Source organism: Protobothrops mucrosquamatus, unplaced genomic scaffold, assembly GCF_001527695.2.
Source record: "Protobothrops mucrosquamatus isolate PMUCROS unplaced genomic scaffold, P.Mucros_1.0 scaffold419, whole genome shotgun sequence".
Taxonomy (NCBI): Eukaryota; Metazoa; Chordata; class Lepidosauria; order Squamata; family Viperidae; genus Protobothrops; species Protobothrops mucrosquamatus.
The window spans coordinates 570,332-587,492 of NW_015386748.1; the positions used below are offsets into that span (position 1 = coordinate 570,332).

Here is a 17,161-nt window from a genome sequence, read left to right on the forward strand (position 1 = left end):
ATGGGGCAAAACTCACTATTTTGTTTAGCAAAGGAATTTTGGGGCTCAGTTGTCAGAATTTGAGGCCTAGCAGTATATGTCTAGGATGAGGTTTTTTTCTTTCTAGAGAAAGGAAGACCCAAGAACAGATATATTTACACCCACACCCAACTCTCAAGCTTCTCTACATTCTCTGTGGGGAGTCCTTTTTCTCCAAGGCCTCCATGGTAGATGTAAAAACATAAACATGGGTCTTTGCTGGGGCCTTGCTGTGGGACAGGGCTATGCAAGGAGTGGGGGAGGAGAGTCTCTCTCACACTTGATTCAGGTGTGTGAGTTTTATGTTGAATGGCAGGTCATTTCTCTGCATCAATCATAGTCAGAGGATGAAGGGACAGGGGTGCCTCAAGGCCCCTTTCTACATTTTCTCTTTTTACATACTTTTCCAGGATTGCTTTTGTGTACCTGTTCAAGATTAAAGTGCAGTGGGTGGGGACCTTGAGGGTGGAGTATTATCTTTCTTTTAGTAAACTGACTCAATAATCATTGCTAATGCTTAAATACTTTTACAGATTTCTGAGCACAAGAAGAAAAGTTGGTTTTTGAAATTTAAACTTTAAAAGTTTGAACTTTTTACATAGCTTTAAAGTCTTATATAATTTGGGATTTGTAGAAAGTGTGATCTGTAAATCAGAAAGCTGCAGGCCAATTAAATATATCAGGTTATAGATATAACTGGCAATTAAAATAGCTGATAGAGGCCAATCCAGTGGAATTTGGATATACCCTTCAACTATTAATACTTTCCTAACTTTTATTCTGATATATTATGACATAAGCAATTTTGTTTGTTAAGGCTGCAATCTTCAATACACTTTTGGAACACAGCATGACTTGCTGATGAATAAATACACATAGGATTGCAAAATAATGGTGACTGATTTTTCAAGCCCTAAGGATTCTAAGCATTATCTAAACATCTACAAGCAAGAATTGTGTTTGTCATAGACGGCAAATTAATGTTACTTATTTATTTTGGGTGCTTATTAGCAGCTCTTTGCTTGAAGTTTTCAGAGCAATTTAAAATAAGAAAAGCGCAACAACAATCACACTAAAATAACAGTCTATAATACATTTCTAAAATAAAACACTTCACATTTAAGTACCAGGAAAATTCAGATAAGTACAATTGTTTTAAGCTGGAAGGCAGAGTGCAAGGGGAATTTTTGGGATTCAGAACTCAGATGTCAGTACAGAGAAAAGCTTGACTGTAATTATTCTTGTTTTACTTCAGACAAAAGCAACACTTTGCAGCAGCATCTTGGAAGCTAGTCTAAATACCATTGTGATCCATTTATTAGGTGCCATTCAAAAAATTATGGCTAACCATAAGAGACATTTCCCAGATTTCCTGCCTTGTATTTTGAGAATGATCTGTTAGCATCCAGATTATGAAAACTCTTTAAGCTTTCTATAATAGAAAATCTGTTTAACTCAACTCTTAGAGGTTACTAGTCCTGATCCAACAAAAGTGGTACAGCAGCACCTCCCAGTGGCTACATTCAAGTAGCTGTACTGAGGAGCATAGAAAATTATGTATGTACCATATATATGTATGTCCCACCTTTATTAATTTTAAAAGCAACGCAAGGCGGTGCACATATAATCAGTACATCTTCCTCCTCCTATTTTCCCCACAACAACCCTGTGAGGTGGGTTGATTGTTTTCCAGATGGCTTTCATGGCTAGGGCAGGACAATATAAATGCATGGACATTGTTTACATTTGTCTGTTGTAATATTTGAACCGAGCTTTGTAATCTTTAATCAGTTATTATTTGTAATAAAGCTCTTGTCTTATAACACTGCATTTTTGTGAGGAATTTTGTCAAAAGCTCTCTGGCTCCAAAAGGTTGTTGATATGTGGGAAGTGATTGGCATGGGTAGTGTTTCAAAAATAGAATTCTTTATGGAGGGTTTACCTAATCTAAAACTTATTCCCCAGCACAAAATTGGGAGAACTCCCAGTCTCACAACCTTCAAGAAACTAATTATTTTGGAGTCCTTGTTGCTCTCTGAGCTTGGTTGCTTGCTTTCAGAGATGCACTTATAATGTTGCTTAGTTGAGTATTGGAACATCTGCAAACAAACAACCAATCTCAGAGAACAACAAGGACTCCACAGATCAATCCTGAGCTACATACATTCTCTTCTATTAAAACTAATTATTTTATAATTAGTTTTTCAATTTCAAAGTACTGTAATCAATATACCAGAGCCAATGCAGAATGATTAAATGCAATAAAATCTAATATATCTTACAATGACATTTGCTGTCAACAGCATTACAATATAATACTTAAGTTCTTCACATAATCTTTAAGATGACCACTATCCAAACCCACTTTTTTTTAAAAAAAAACCAAAGTGTATTATAATTTTCATGAACTTTGGAATAGGGAATTTGAAAGCTTATACTCTTGAATCAATATATTCCTCTACCAGATCACACTGAACTTCCATGCCATTCTGGAAAGGAATAGTAATTTCCAAATCGAAAGCAATTTCTGATTTATTTCTGGAAACTATCAAACCATCCTAAGAGCAGGATGACGACCCCCCCACCCCCCGAAAAAAGGAACAGAGTATGCCAGACTATTCCAGTTTTGAATGGTTGATTTTCTTTTCTCTGTCCTTCCTTCCCTTAATATTTTTTCTTACATAATTAAATTTTACTGTAATAAAAATGCCCAGAAAAGACAGGTAACCAAAGCAGCGATGAAGCTGAGTGGGCCAAAAATGGATTTTATATGTAATGTGCAAAATATATAGGCACTGAAGTTGGCATCAAATCACTTCAGCCATAATCTTTTCATATCATTAATTTGTCATTTGTAAGCTAGGACTTCATCTTTGCAGTTCTTTGCAAAAATAGCTATTTCTTCAAACCCCCATTTTTAGCCCTAAATTGAATCAAAACAGAAATCAGGAAATGGAGAAAAGTTTTCTTCCTTCTTTTTGTGCCAGGGCTGTTTTCTCTTTGTGAAAGGCAGGAGGCTGAAGTTTTCTTGCTTACAGTTTCTTCAGGGAGACTGGGGGCTTGAACAGGGGTCCTGCCGAATTTTTGCTTGCAATGTAAAACATCTGCCAGGAAAACAAAAAGTTTCCAACGTTTATTTAAAATCTTCCATCCATCTTCAGGATGACGCTGGATGCAGAAAAACATCATAAATAAACAGTTTTATACTGTTGTTCAAACAGAAATAGACATTACCATGCATTGATTCAATATTTATTGGAATAAATTATTGAGCATTGCACTGATTTAGGAAGTGATCTGTATAAGAGACTTGTTGTTTAAATTAGTTCTTGAAAGTTACTCGTAATTGGTTGCAGCCTCCCTCTGCGGTCTTTCTTAACGAAAGTGCATATATCATCTTTCCTTCCAAATGGCTCAAGAAATGGATTAGAAATCAAGACTGGAGTCCAAAAGAGTCTGGTCTGCACCCAAGTCTATCTTCGGGGCAGATGGACTTTTATAATGAGGAGAAACTTTTAAAAAGGCTTAAAAATCTTCCTTTCTGTTGTTGTTGAAAATATCTGATGATGACACCATAGGAAGAGAAGTAGATAGTTTCAGTCCTTTTTCACTACCAGTGGGTGAGAGTTGATGAGACTTTTTAAAAATAAAATTAGGTTCTTTTAATTTGTTGCTTTCCCAGAGAAAACCACACTGCCAGTATTAAAGAGTTTGCTTTCAGTCATATTTGACAGCTAGTAAAAAAAAACAGGCTGGTGAGCAGCATATAGGCTGGTAGATTGCCCTTCCCTTCACTAAGCCATAATGAAATAGCTAACACTGGACTATGAAGAACAAGATAACTGAAGATTCTATTCAGATCTTTTCACATTCAGATCTTTTTACATTTCTACTGTATTCACATTCAGACAGTGTGTATGAATGTAAACAACCTTCATCTTTAGGGACAAGCTAGGGTTGCTGATGGTATGCCATCCATCCTGCTCCCCACTGATGTCCCTTCCTGAGCTGATCCAGTCTTATAGTACTGGGGGACTTCAACTGCTATGCCCGGAGAATGGAGACCAGATGTGTTCAGGATTGCATTATCTCTGTTGCAATCATTGGCTAGTTTTCAGTTTTTTCAGCCTCAAGCCATCAAGGTGGTTACTTAGTAGATCTATATTTATTTGGATAGATGACATAGGACATTACCTATGCCACAGTCAGATCATTTCCTGGAAAAGGTGGACACATTGTTAACATCCTTGACTTCCATAAGCATGGCAGACCAGTTAGGATGATCTGCCACTGGCACCTGATACAACAAGTTTTATGGGTACTTGGAGACTTTCATAGTGACTTGATGGGCAGAACTCTCATGTGCCTGGTCACTGTTTGCAACATATAGATGGCTAGTACTTTAGATAGAATTGTTCTTGAGAAGCCTCTCTCAATAGTTAATAGCAGGGTGCCCCTTGGCTTGAGTGAGCTCCAGGAAATCAAACAGTTAAAGAGAAGCCTAGAGCAACAAAGATAAAAGATGAAGAGTGAATACAGCCCATGTTCAGACCTGCACTGTGATGATAAAAGCAGCAAAGGGTGCTTATTTCTCTATACTTATTCTGTGGAGAGATTCTTTTCTGGTGGGCCTATTCAGTGACTTGCTCTGCAGGGAAAAATTGATATGCCAATGCTCCTCAGGTTGTTAGGACATGCTTCTTTGCGGGTAAAATAATTTATGTTCATTTGAGTTTGGATATTATGTGAATGACTTTGGAAATATTTTATGAAGTTATCTGGATTATAATATTCAAAGAATTTCAGACAGTTCTCTGCAGTATGATCTGCCCGCTGCCCAAGTATCCAGACAAGGGATGCAGGTGATTTAACTCCACAAGAGGATGTAGTCTCAAAAGCAGTCCTTTCATTGGATGCCTCCTTGCTTTGAAATACTTGCCTTAAGATTCAATTGATACTTTGCTTATTTACTTTTTGGGGAGCTGTTAAGACTATTTTGTTTCAATGGACATTGGGCTATGATTTCCAAGATTGTTCTGTTAGAGGCAGTGATTCTCAAACTTGGCAATTTTAAGCCAAGTTTGAGAAACACTATTAAACTGAGATGGATATGTTCAAATGGAGACATGACAAGGATTGGACGCGATGGCCTTTCCTGATGTGAGGACTGCTGGTGCTGACAGTTCAGTTGCATTTGCAACCTATTTTTTGCCTGCCACTCAGATAGTCAGAAGTGAACCTGGCCTCCCCTGAGGAGATTCTCTGTTTTCATTATTCATCATTATTTTCATCATTATCACAATTGATGAAATTTCTTGGATGAGAAACAAAACGTTTTGCTCTTCTTCAAGGAAAAAACAGTCCAGTTGCCATTTTTAAAAAAGCACTTTTGAGTGAACTTGGCCTCGTTTCCCTCATGAAAGGTTCTCTTCTTCAAGAGAAGTGTCAGTTAGATCCTATCTGTTGGAGGGGCCTTCTGATGAAATACACCTCCCCTTCCTCTCCACAGGAATCCGAACAACCCTCCAAGCCCATCTTGGTGAACTCTCAAGCTTCCTCCGTCTGTTATATATTCAAGATGGGCAGTATTTAATATTTATTTGTTATGTATGTGTAGGGGTGTGGGTCTATACATATGTTGTATATAGTACGTTTAGGTATGTGTCATATATGTGTTTCACTTTGAGAGCAGGCAACTAAATTTCCTTTTTGATGTGTGCCATTGTGCCCACAGTAAAAAAAAATGACAATAAAGGTTATCTTATCTCTTTTTTTTATTAAGAGTTTTATAAAAGTTTTACAATATAATTGCCCCCTCTCCAAAACCCTCCCTCCCCCCACTTCCGAGAGCTAATCACAGGGTTAACAATAGGATAATCATACTCTAACTAACATTAATCAATTATTAGAATAACAAATCTGTAAAATCCTTTAACTCTCTTTTTAACATAAAATATATTAAGATTAGACACAATAATAATAATATCATATTAATAATTAAAAATAAGGATAAATAAACGGTATAACAACAATAATACTCTAAAATTCACTCAAAAGCCAAATGGAACTTTTTGGTCCCATATTTCTTCTCAATATAATCTATCCATCTTCTCCAAAAGGTTATCTTATCTCTTATCTTCCGGGTCACTCCCGTTCACTCCTCCGCCAATACGCAACGCAACGCAACGCAACGCAACGCAACGCAACGCAACGCAACCCAGCCTCACTCGCCCATGCGTAGCCATTCGTTTCATATAACTGAGGGGACGCCGATTGGGTGAACCTCCCACTTCCATTCTCTGTAACATTTGATTGGTGGAGCCGGCCGGCAGGCTGAAGTCGCGGGTGATTCGCTGCGCAGGCTCGGCCCCCTTCCAGAGCCGCTGCCTGATTGGTGCGTGCGTGCCCTTGCCTGCCAAGGTGGAGGAGCAAGGCAGGTGCGGATTGGCGGGCGGCTGTCTCCGCCCCCGCCGGTGAAGGTGAACATCTCCTCCAGGCGGGCAGCGAATTTTGCACTTTGGGGCGCTGCAGCTGGTGGTGCCGCTGCTGCTTGGGACTCCTCCGCCATGGCTCCCGGAGCAGGATCTGTCTTTGCCGCCGTTCCCCAGGCTGCCCCGGTGGCGGTTTTCCAGCTCACGGAAGATTTTCGCATTGACGAGGATCCTCGCAAGGTCAATCTCGGAGTGGGAGGTGAGAGAGTGAAGGAGGGGAGAGGAGAAGAGCGCACGTGCCGCTTCTGCCCCCAGATCCACGTTTCCCACTTTAGAAAACCCACGGGGCTCGCGTCCTTCGCAGAGTCCTAGGATCCAGGATCCCCTCTCCGAGTTTCTGATAGGCCCCCGCTGAGTTTTTTTGATCGGTTTCAATGAAGCGAACAGCCAACAGGTGATGCGTTCTTAGCCGCATTTTGGGAAGCTCAGTCCCGATTGAAAGCGGGCCCAAGAAGAGACGAAGGGGCGATAATTTACGAATAAACTCCATCCATTTCGTTCTTCAGGCATTTATATTGGCTTGACAATTTGCACTCTTTATGGCCTGAAGCACTTGGATTTTTAATGTGCGGTATCTTCACATACATTTACCAAGATATATTCCCCTTCTGTTTGAAAAGTAATTAATACCGTAGTACAGTAATAGAAAAGAGGGTGCTTTGTGTGTGGGGGTGCCTTTAAGTCACTTGATTCCAGGCAACTGCTGGACAACTTGTGGTTTTCTTAGCAAGATTTTAGGAGGGATTTGCCATTGCCTCCTTCCTAGGACTGAGAGAGAGGGACTGGCCCAGTGTCACTCAGCTGGTTTTCTGCCTAAGGCAAGGCCAGCTAAGGTGTCTCAATTTCTATACCTAACTGGCTCCCCGTAGTATACTGGATAATTATTGATCCAGATAATTAGAACCCAAAGTACTTACATTGATTACATTGATTAGTATAATTTCCATTCTTTTTTGTGCCGTATTTTTCTTTGGTCTCATTTATGTTGGATTTCCTGAGAAATATTAGTAGAGAAGTATTTGCAATACATTGATTAGAGTTAAAGGATCCTGCAGAATGAATAATGGATGGTCTGATTTGCCTGAAGACTTGTAACAAGCAGTGATCACAGAGGACAGTATTAGTGTCCTTTGCTTCATAAAGGGCATCCAGAATTAGAGTCTACCCAATGCCTGCACTAATTTTCAAGGCACAGTCTTACGGCTCTTAATTATGAAAACCTATGCATTTTGGTATGATTTTCCATGCAACTTCCTTATTCTATTGATGTTTTCAGTACCACTTATCAGGGATATATTTTAGCTGTGCTACTTGGAAATGGGTCTTTATAGTTAATAATTAAAGATACAGAATTGTGATTATAGTATTGCTTATGCTTTTGAGATGGTTTAAATATAGATGGGATCATGGTAAAGCTCTCACCTGAAATTTGCAGGCATGCTGTATGATTCAGCACTACTACTGGTAGTTATGTTTAACCAGCAATGTTATGGAGACTTTTTGAATTCCTTGGATACAGACAAATGTCCAACAATGAGGAAAGAGGAAGAGGCTTTTGGTGGCTATGATTATGGTATAGTATGTGGACTTCTAGTGGACTTCTATGTGGGATGTGGCTGCCAAAGATCTAGGCTTATATCCAATTACTGGTTGAGCCAAAGTGCAGGGCCTTGAGAGATTACTGCCTGAGTGTTGCAGAAAAGGGAAAGGAGACTTTGCACCAGAAAATAAAGTCCAAGATGAATGAGCAGCTCAGTTTGTTAAACAGTAGTTTTTGCCTCTGTATTAAATCTGCACATTTTCTTTCATCCTTTTGTTGATCATTATAGGATAGCCGAAAAGTCATTCCAAAATATTCTACTTTAAAGCTATTTCTTTAGTTCTCTTTGAACTAATATTCCCTGCAATATTTCTCAACTGTTGTTACTTGCTCCATTGTGCATCCTTGTGATTTTAATCTGTTTCTAACAATCAAGACATTTCTTTTTGACTTAAGGTTTTTTGCCCCAAAGCTTCTATTCAGTTATAAACGTTAGAGCTCTCCAGATCTCTTATTTGTAACAGACTAACAATTTGATAGTCTCCGTGAAGATTAAAATTTTAATTTAATTTAAATTAAAACTTTATTTTAATGTTTCCCCAGACAGTGTGTGGAACTGTTCCTACATTGTTGCTAGTCTTAAATGACAACAACTATTCTTCTTCAAAGGTTTTAAAGTGAAAACTAACAATCCAGAATAAGAAGAGAGTGCCTTGCATTCTCTCTCACTTACCTCCACCATGGTGATGATGATGATGATGATGATGTATCCTTGCATTTGTTAAGGTAATTCTATTCTCTCCTTCAGCTTATCGCACAAATGAAGGACAGCCATGGGTATTGCCAGTTGTCCGGAAAGTGGAAATGATGATTGCCAAGAACATCGATTTGAATCATGAATATCTACCTATTCTGGGTTTGCCAGATTTTCGTGCCAATTCCTCACGAATTGCACTAGGAGAGGATAGCCCAGCCATCAAAGAGAACAGGGTAAGCATGAGGCTGGAAAAGAAATGTTTGTTGCCAATCATTGTTGGCCTCTTAGAGGTCTATGAAACATTGGTTCATCAACTACTCAGCCCAGCTACATTTTTGACACAACTGAATATGATCATAGAGCTGCCAAACAAAAGGAAAATAATACAGTTTTAATGAAATGATTTTATTGATACTAGAGAATAAATCCTAAAAACACATTTTTTGAGAGAAATGCATATGTAGTTGAAACAAATAGTTTCGACAGATATTCGATTGTATCAGATCTTATGGTAACTTGAAAGGAAGGATGATTGGTCACCTTACAACTCAGTATTTCTTTCCTATTCCAGGTGGGAGGTGTCCAATCCTTGGGGGGCACTGGAGCTCTCCGTATTGGAGCAGAGTTTTTGAGACGGTGGTATAATGGAACCAACAACACAGCTACCCCTATCTATATTTCTGATCCTTCCTGGGGTGAGTTCAGAAAGCTGCTAATATTTTTGATTTGGAGTGGAGCAAAAAGGGAAAAAAAAATCCCGATTTCTCCAGTGATGTATCCAGATGCTTGGACTTCAGCTCACATGATTTCCAGCATAGCCATTGCTGGGATTTGGGAACACTTCCCTAATATAAGGCAACCTAGCTTGAACCTTTTTTTTCCATAGAAAACCATAAATCTGTCTTTACGGATGCTGGCTTCAAGGACATCCGGAACTATCACTACTGGGATGCAGCAAATAGAGGTCTGGACATTCAAGGATTCCTTTCTGATTTGGAGGTGCGTCAGATTATCCTATAGGGTGGGGGCAATTAGATAGCAATATGAAAAGAACACCCGATAAGGCTGAGCATGGCATAGAGCAAGGCTTTTCAACGTTTTCACCCATTGTACCACTTTTAGGATATGGCAACATCCGAGTACCACCAGTCGCCTAGCAAGGTGTCAAAAACTTGGTGACCAAAAAAAAAGGAAAAAAGTGATAAAGTACAGGTAGTCCTCAACTTACAACAGTTTGCTTAGTGACTGTTCGAAGTTACAATGGCACTGAAAAAAGTGCCCCCCAAGCCACAGCTGAGCAAGACACCTGCCTGCCCACCCAGTGGCACTCTTCCTCCTGTCCAAGGTTTTCATTGTTGTGAGCATTTCTGTTGAGGATTGGCAGCGGGGGTGGGGTGGGGGGTGTTTGGTTTTTATTCCCCCTGTCTGCTTGGTGGTTACAGCAGGTTTTGGTCACTTCACATGACCCTGGGACACTGTGACCGTCATAAATATGAATCAGTTGCCAAGCATCTGAATGTAAATCACAAGACCCTGGAGATGCTGCAACATTCCAGCTGATCGGCGCTTCTGGGCTCAGCAGAAGTGCCAGGATCAGTGCTGCTTTCCAGCTGATTGGTGCTTCTTCAGGGCTCAGCAGAAGCACCAGGATCAGTGCCGAGCTCCAGCTGGAGCCTGGCGCTGATCCTGGCGCTTCCACTGAGCCCTAACAGCCCCAAAGAAGTGCCGATCAGCTGGAAAGGGGCACTGATCCTGGCGCTTCCGCTGAGCCCTGAAAGCCCTGCAGCTCCAGCCATCTCTTGCTCAGGCTTGTGCAGTGCTGCCACTGGTTCAGCTCATTTCCCTCCCCACTACTTTTCTAGGATGGTCGCGTACCACCTGCCAGGTGCCAATGTACTCCAGGTGGTACCCGTACCACTGGTTGAAAAGCCCTGGCGTAGAGCACCTTCCTCTGTAGATCATTTGTAGTAGCTGCTTACTCTAGAGGTCAGTGAAGCATTATTACACTGAATTAATTGTTGCAGAATAGTTAAACTGAACAATTGCCAGAAAGATAGTATACTTGCTTTATTCCATTCTGGATTCTCTCCTACTGATATGAATTCCAAGTACTGGAAACAACCTGAGAAAGCATAGTACTTTTGAAGCATTTTTAAACTATATTTGTTCATGCTACCAATCAACCATCCCCCAAAATCTGTGGTAAATTCCAGAATTCTGCAGACAAGGAGACGGAATTGATGCAGGGGAATTCTAAAATATGTTTTGGTTTCTCTTTGACCCTAATCCTTACTGATCTTCTGAAGTTTATGTTAGTAAATTTCCCACTTATGAGCAAGATGTTAATACTGCTATACTACCTGCAAGATTACATGGAAACTTATTTATCCTTAACTTTCAGCAACTCCAGTTCTTTTACTTTCTTTATCCAGAGTGCTCCAGAGTTTTCCATCTTCATCCTCCATGCTTGTGCTCATAATCCCACTGGCACAGACCCCACTCAGGAGCAGTGGAAACAAATTGCTGCTGTTATGAAGGTACTAACTCTTCTGATACTACTAAAAGACAGATGCATTTTATGTTCCAAAATTCTTGCCATGCATTTGACTTCTTGATAACAAAGGAATCCACAGAACACAGAACTGGCCTGTGAAGATTCATTTCCCAAGAGGCAGTCGAGGATATTATGGAGCAGACCTAACGTCTACACCTCTTACTGTTCCATTCTTACAGCGCCGGTTCCTGTTCCCATTCTTTGACTCTGCCTACCAAGGTTTTGCCTCAGGTAGCCTGGATAGAGATGCCTGGGCTGTACGCTTCTTTGTATCAGAGGGCTTTGAACTCTTCTGTGCCCAATCCTTCTCAAAAAATTTTGGCTTGTACAGTGAGTATTCATAGGATCTGTTACTTAATTGGAAGATTTTGGGTCCTCCTTTGTATTTTATGTTGCATTAAACCAGGGGTAGTCAACCTTGGCTCTTTTATGACTCGTGGACTTCAACTCCCAGAATTCCTGAGCCAGCACAATTCTGGGAGTTGAAGTCCACAAGTCATAAAAGAGCCAAGGTTGACTACCCCTGCATTAAACCATGAGCCACTTTGGGCCAATTCCTTTGGACTACTGTTATGGGAAGAGCAGAACTGGTTTCTCAGTTCATGGTTGCACTTTTCCTTTTTCCTCAGATGAACGAGTGGGAAATCTGACCGTTGTGGCAAAGGATGCGGATAACGTGAAGCGTGTCCTATCACAGATGGAAAAGATTGTCCGTACTACTTGGTCTAACCCACCATCTCAAGGAGCACGAATTGTGGCTACGACACTCACCACACCAGAGCTTTTTGCTGAGTGGTAAGAACAGAATGGTACCTTTTTGCTGAGCGGTAAGAACAATGTGACAAAAAATAGCCATTAAATCTTAAGTTCTGTGAGTCACCATTCTTGTCATTCTCATTCTGTGGCAGGAAGGACAATGTGAAGACAATGGCAGATCGGGTCTTGCAGATGCGGGCAGAACTCCGGTCTCGGCTTGAGGCTCTAGGCACACCAGGCACTTGGCGTCACATTACAGAGCAGATTGGCATGTTTAGCTTTACTGGCCTCAACAGTGAGTACAATGGGGCAAGTGGATGGGGTAGGTGATTAAGGGTGCCCAGAGGAAGAACTGCATAGGAATTTAACTGTGCACTTAAGGAGAAGGGACAGGTGCTGATCCTGGGAAAATATAAAGCATGAGAAAGTGATTCAGAACATCCCTGTATTGACCTTGTTGCTCTTAAAATGAAGGTTTGGGAAAGGATTTCCAGATTCTGTTGAGGTACTCTGAAACAAGGGAACTCTCCCTAGGACATCTGTTTCTCAACCAGGCCTAAATTGAAGGGTTGGCAGAAGGTTTTGTACTTTTACCATGAATTGTCATGCCCACCCCACTATAAGTCTAGTCATGTCATCCATTTTGGAAAGTTGGTAACAGGCTTATGTTCCACTTGGAAGACGTTGACTATATTTTCTCTGCATGACTGTTTATTTCTTATTGAACAAATGAAGTGTCCACGGGGTATGGTAAAAAAAAAAAAGGGACCTGCCAGCTTGCCTTTTATATCTTATCTTGTGGATGCTTCTAGGTCAGTGTTTCTCAACCTTGACAATTTTAAGGCATGTGGACTTCAACTCCCAGAATTCCACAGCCAGCATTGCTGGCTGTGGAATTCTGGGAGTTGAAGTCCACATGCCTTAAAATTGTCAAGGTTGAGAAACACTGTTCTAGGTCAAATATGAAATGTAGCAAAAGTTGCTTGAGGTTTCTGGTGAGAACGCCTGACATTTTGTCTTTTTCCTTTTCCAGTAAAGCAAGTACAATACCTGATCAAGGAGAAACACATCTACCTGATGGCCAGTGGCCGTATCAACATGTGTGGTTTGACCACGAAGAACCTGGATTATGTTGCTAAGTCCATCTATGAAGCAGTCACCAAAATCTAGGAAATCTGAAATTGGGCATTGCATATATGTCACTTCCATAGTATTTTAACTGCTTTTAAGACACAAGCTATCACTGTTAGGGGAAATTTATGCACAAGAATAGCCAAGACGGTTGGGCAAAGAGGCACTGCTTAACTTTTCCGCATTATCATTTTTATGCTTAAAATCCCCTTTCCTCTCCAAAACTGCTCATTGTGAAAGAATAAATATTGTTATCTTTCCATATATATGGAAAATTACCTGGAGGGGAATTGATAATTGTATACGTGCAAAAAAAAAAAGTAAGGAATTCTCTAAATCATTTTGTCTCCTGCTAACTTTACTAAATTCCAAATCAGTCTTTGGATTTGGGAGATTAAAAACAAAAAGGTAGAACTTAACATGCAATTGCATGCAATAGTTGATATAACCTTTCATAGCCAGAATAACTGTCTCCTTCCATTTTACCAAGTGTAGTATCACTGTCCTTCATCTTTGTTGCTCAGGAGAGACTGGGAACTGCAATTGTCCTAGAAGTGTCTTCTTGCCTCTTGATGCGTCTATGTATTCATGTATCAGTGGGACTGAAACTAAAACTTGTTCCTTCTATATGTGAGCTGTCAGTTTGCACACCTAGAATTAATAGCAGCTGCTTCAAGAATGGAAGAATACAACCACTTCTTGTTGCCTTGTATCTGTACATTCTGCACTTTATGTAACTGACCCCATCTGACCGGAGTCTGCTGAAGCAAAAGGACAGTGCCCCAGGGGCGGATACCAAAATAACTGACCTCGCAAGTTATGGGTTGCATGGGGTTTTTCAGGAAGCAAGATTGTAATTACTGCTGGCTTTCAGTCTTGCATGAACTAAGACTATAACCATAATTGTACCTTATCCCTCAATGCAGAATAAATAAATATTTCTTCCTGTAGCTCCCCATTTATAACCCAACATAAGTTTAAATATTGTATGTTTATATTTTTAAAGAAGTATCATGATCCTGTGCTTGATGTAAAATAATCTATTGCTTCTTCCTAGGAACTTGAGGACAAAAGACAGGAACAGATTTTTTTTCCTTTTTGTGTTCTCTAAACTACCAGAAAACTTTTATTTCAATGGGTAAATTAATGTTAAGATTCTCTTTGAGCCCACAAGGCTGTTTACCCAAACATATCTTGATTTACCCAAATTGTATTTTCTGTAAGGAAACTTGACTTGGTGCAAGGTAGCTACTATCCACTAATTATCTTAGCAGATTTACTCTTGCATGGTCTCTGTATTCTGCCACCATCCTGTTATGTGTAAGGTCATGATTCTTTTTGCATCATAATCACACTGTCATAATGTAGTGGTACCAGATTTGGGGTACAAAACCCCAGATGAACACTACAGGGGAACAAAGAACAATCTCTGCTTCCATCAAATGGCTGTCCAGATTTTTATATACTGTAATACAGTACAATGCATGGTGGTTTGTTTGTTTTTTGATCTAGTGTGTGAAGCTAAATATGCTTTTTCTGCTAGTTTCCACTATGCCCCCACACATTTTTGATAGGTAGTCTTGAAATCAATACATCTAATCAAGTTTGTATTTGGACATGCTACATTTATGTTGTCCAAACTCTTGCCAGCATCCAATTTTAAATTATGCAAAATGAGAGACTACATCATTGTTAGAGCCATGTTGCACTGGAGAGTGGATGAGCTTTTGATGTGACAAATAGAGGCTTCAGATAATGATAAATGACAATATTAAGGAAACAACCAATCCTACATGAACTTATTTTGCTATAATTTATTTTTAATTCAGCAAGTTTAAATTAGAGAAAAGCAGAGAACTCTTTAAAAAAATAAACAGAAGCAACGGTGTCCCATAGAGGCAGAATAAATCTTTTCATTTTACTTCACATGCAAATACTGCCTCTCCCTTGAAGAACAATAAAATTGCAGTAACTCTTCAGGAATACATTTGTGGACCTGCCACTGTTAGAAGTGTCCGCCCATGAAATGTTAGTAGTGCTACTTTTGGATCTTTACCAGCTAAACAGCTGGAAAAACTTCAAAACCACTTCTAAGCATTCAATGATCTCAATTTTGAGCCTGATCAAGAAGATGCATAAAGGCCACATTTTGGGGGCATCTCTACTAAAACTTGTATTTTTTTCTTTATCTCCCTCCATCTCCTGTATGTGCTTTATGCTATATATCAAAGGAACTAAATTTTATTTCTCCCAGAGATCTGATGTCAACTTTTCTGTTTTTGTCAATTGATTTGAAGTCAGAATATCAATAGGGTCAAAAGCCCATTTATTCACAGGTTACAAATGACAAGGTGATTTATGCCATGATCTGCACTTCAGACTCATCAGCCTAAACCCTGCTAGTGCTGTTTATAGTACCAGTATGTGCAGATGAACACAGAGGGAGTATATAGTACAGTACGATGTTGCACACACACACTAACTTCTTCTGGACCACATTAATGGAGTGGCATGTCCGGTAGGAAAGAAAAAAGCCTGTGTGCCCTCTTCCTTTATATTTTTCCCCAGTGATAGTAACAGAGATATTGAGGATACTATCCTGCTAAACTACTTACAGGAATCTTTACATTCCACCTATATACTGTTCTCATTTCCACTTTTTCCTAAGATTTTTCTCAGCTCATATTTGTTGATACCACTTCTGAAGCTTAAATGGCTGTGGTCTCTTTAACCCTAAAGGTAAGGGGTGGTTAATGTTGGAGAAGCAGGTGCTGTCACATACGCATGAATCTGGTCACAGTCGGCTGTCATGCTGCAGACCTGGGAAAGAAGACAACTGTTAGAACCATAAGTTTACCTTTGTTTTTCCTGCTCTAATTCATGCAGCTCATCGATTTACTGGCAGAGCAGAACTGGGTATTTTCCTACATACCACTTGAGAAAATCTAGGGCCCTTTTGGCTTGAGTACAATGAATATTGTTCCTTTTAACAGTCACCTGTTGATTAGGAGTTCTTACATTAGAGAGACTAAGCATGCACAAAAAGGGTTTTTAGCAGCACAAATAATCCTTAGGACAGGAAGTTTACAGAAGATTGAAAGAAAGATATCAAGTGTTGAGAAGAAACCCCTGTGTTTACATCGGTGTAAACCTGAATCACTAAAAGAAAGTGGAAAATGTGAGGATCATGCTTGTCAACACTTTCATCTTAAAATGCTTGCAAGTTCACATTTTTGCAATCAATATGATTATAAATCCATTCTATGTGCCTTCCCATCTTCATGTTTTCAGACCATTTTAAAGTAACATTCATAGCAACAAAGATGAATTAAGAAATTACTGCTGGAATTATTTAATGTGCCTCAAGTCATTACATCTTAGCACTAACTTGGCCAGGAATATTGTTCAATAGAAATTTCTGGTAACTAGTTTTCTGGTTACTATGGGACTAAGCACAGTGAAATGTCACTGTTAGATATTCATTGTATTCCCTGTTTGCACTTTTCTTAGTGGGTTGCTTGTGCAAAATTGCAGTCCACTTAGTATAGCAATGTGGCTTTCCAGATACTGAAACTTGTTCATTACTGTCTTAGTATATTTATTGTTACTTATTGTATCAGTTGTAAATGTCAACAAACTAATTTTCAGCCACTGATCCATTTTGTCAACAAGTTGAATGGGGCTGAACCCAGAATCATGGTATGCATTGGTGTCTGGCTGTGGTATAGCCAGCTGACTAGATAGATGGTGAGTGTGACAAGTGGGAACTGAGTTTGTGAGTGGGCCCTGGCTAGAATACATCGGGAAGATTGTGATGGACAATCTTGTGGGCTTCACTGGGCCACTAGCAGTCTACAGTATGGACCAGTTTGGAGATACTGCACAACTGCTTAACCCGCTCATAGTTCCTTATT

At 39.8% G+C, this 17,161-nt stretch overlaps 1 protein-coding gene across 1 annotated transcript; it reads left to right on the forward strand.

The window, feature by feature from the left end:
- The first annotated feature begins 6,500 nt into the window (after positions 1-6,500).
- On the forward strand, positions 6,501-14,217 carry GOT1 (glutamic-oxaloacetic transaminase 1). The gene is made up of 9 exons (XM_015816269.1): positions 6,501-6,708; positions 8,858-9,039; positions 9,378-9,501; positions 9,693-9,805; positions 11,239-11,343; positions 11,540-11,690; positions 11,990-12,155; positions 12,269-12,411; positions 13,150-14,217. The coding sequence occupies exons 1-9, from the start codon at positions 6,585-6,587 to the stop codon at positions 13,284-13,286; spliced, it is 1,245 nt and encodes a 414-aa protein (XP_015671755.1). The 5' UTR covers positions 6,501-6,584; the 3' UTR covers positions 13,287-14,217.
- The last annotated feature ends 2,944 nt before the right edge of the window (positions 14,218-17,161 follow it).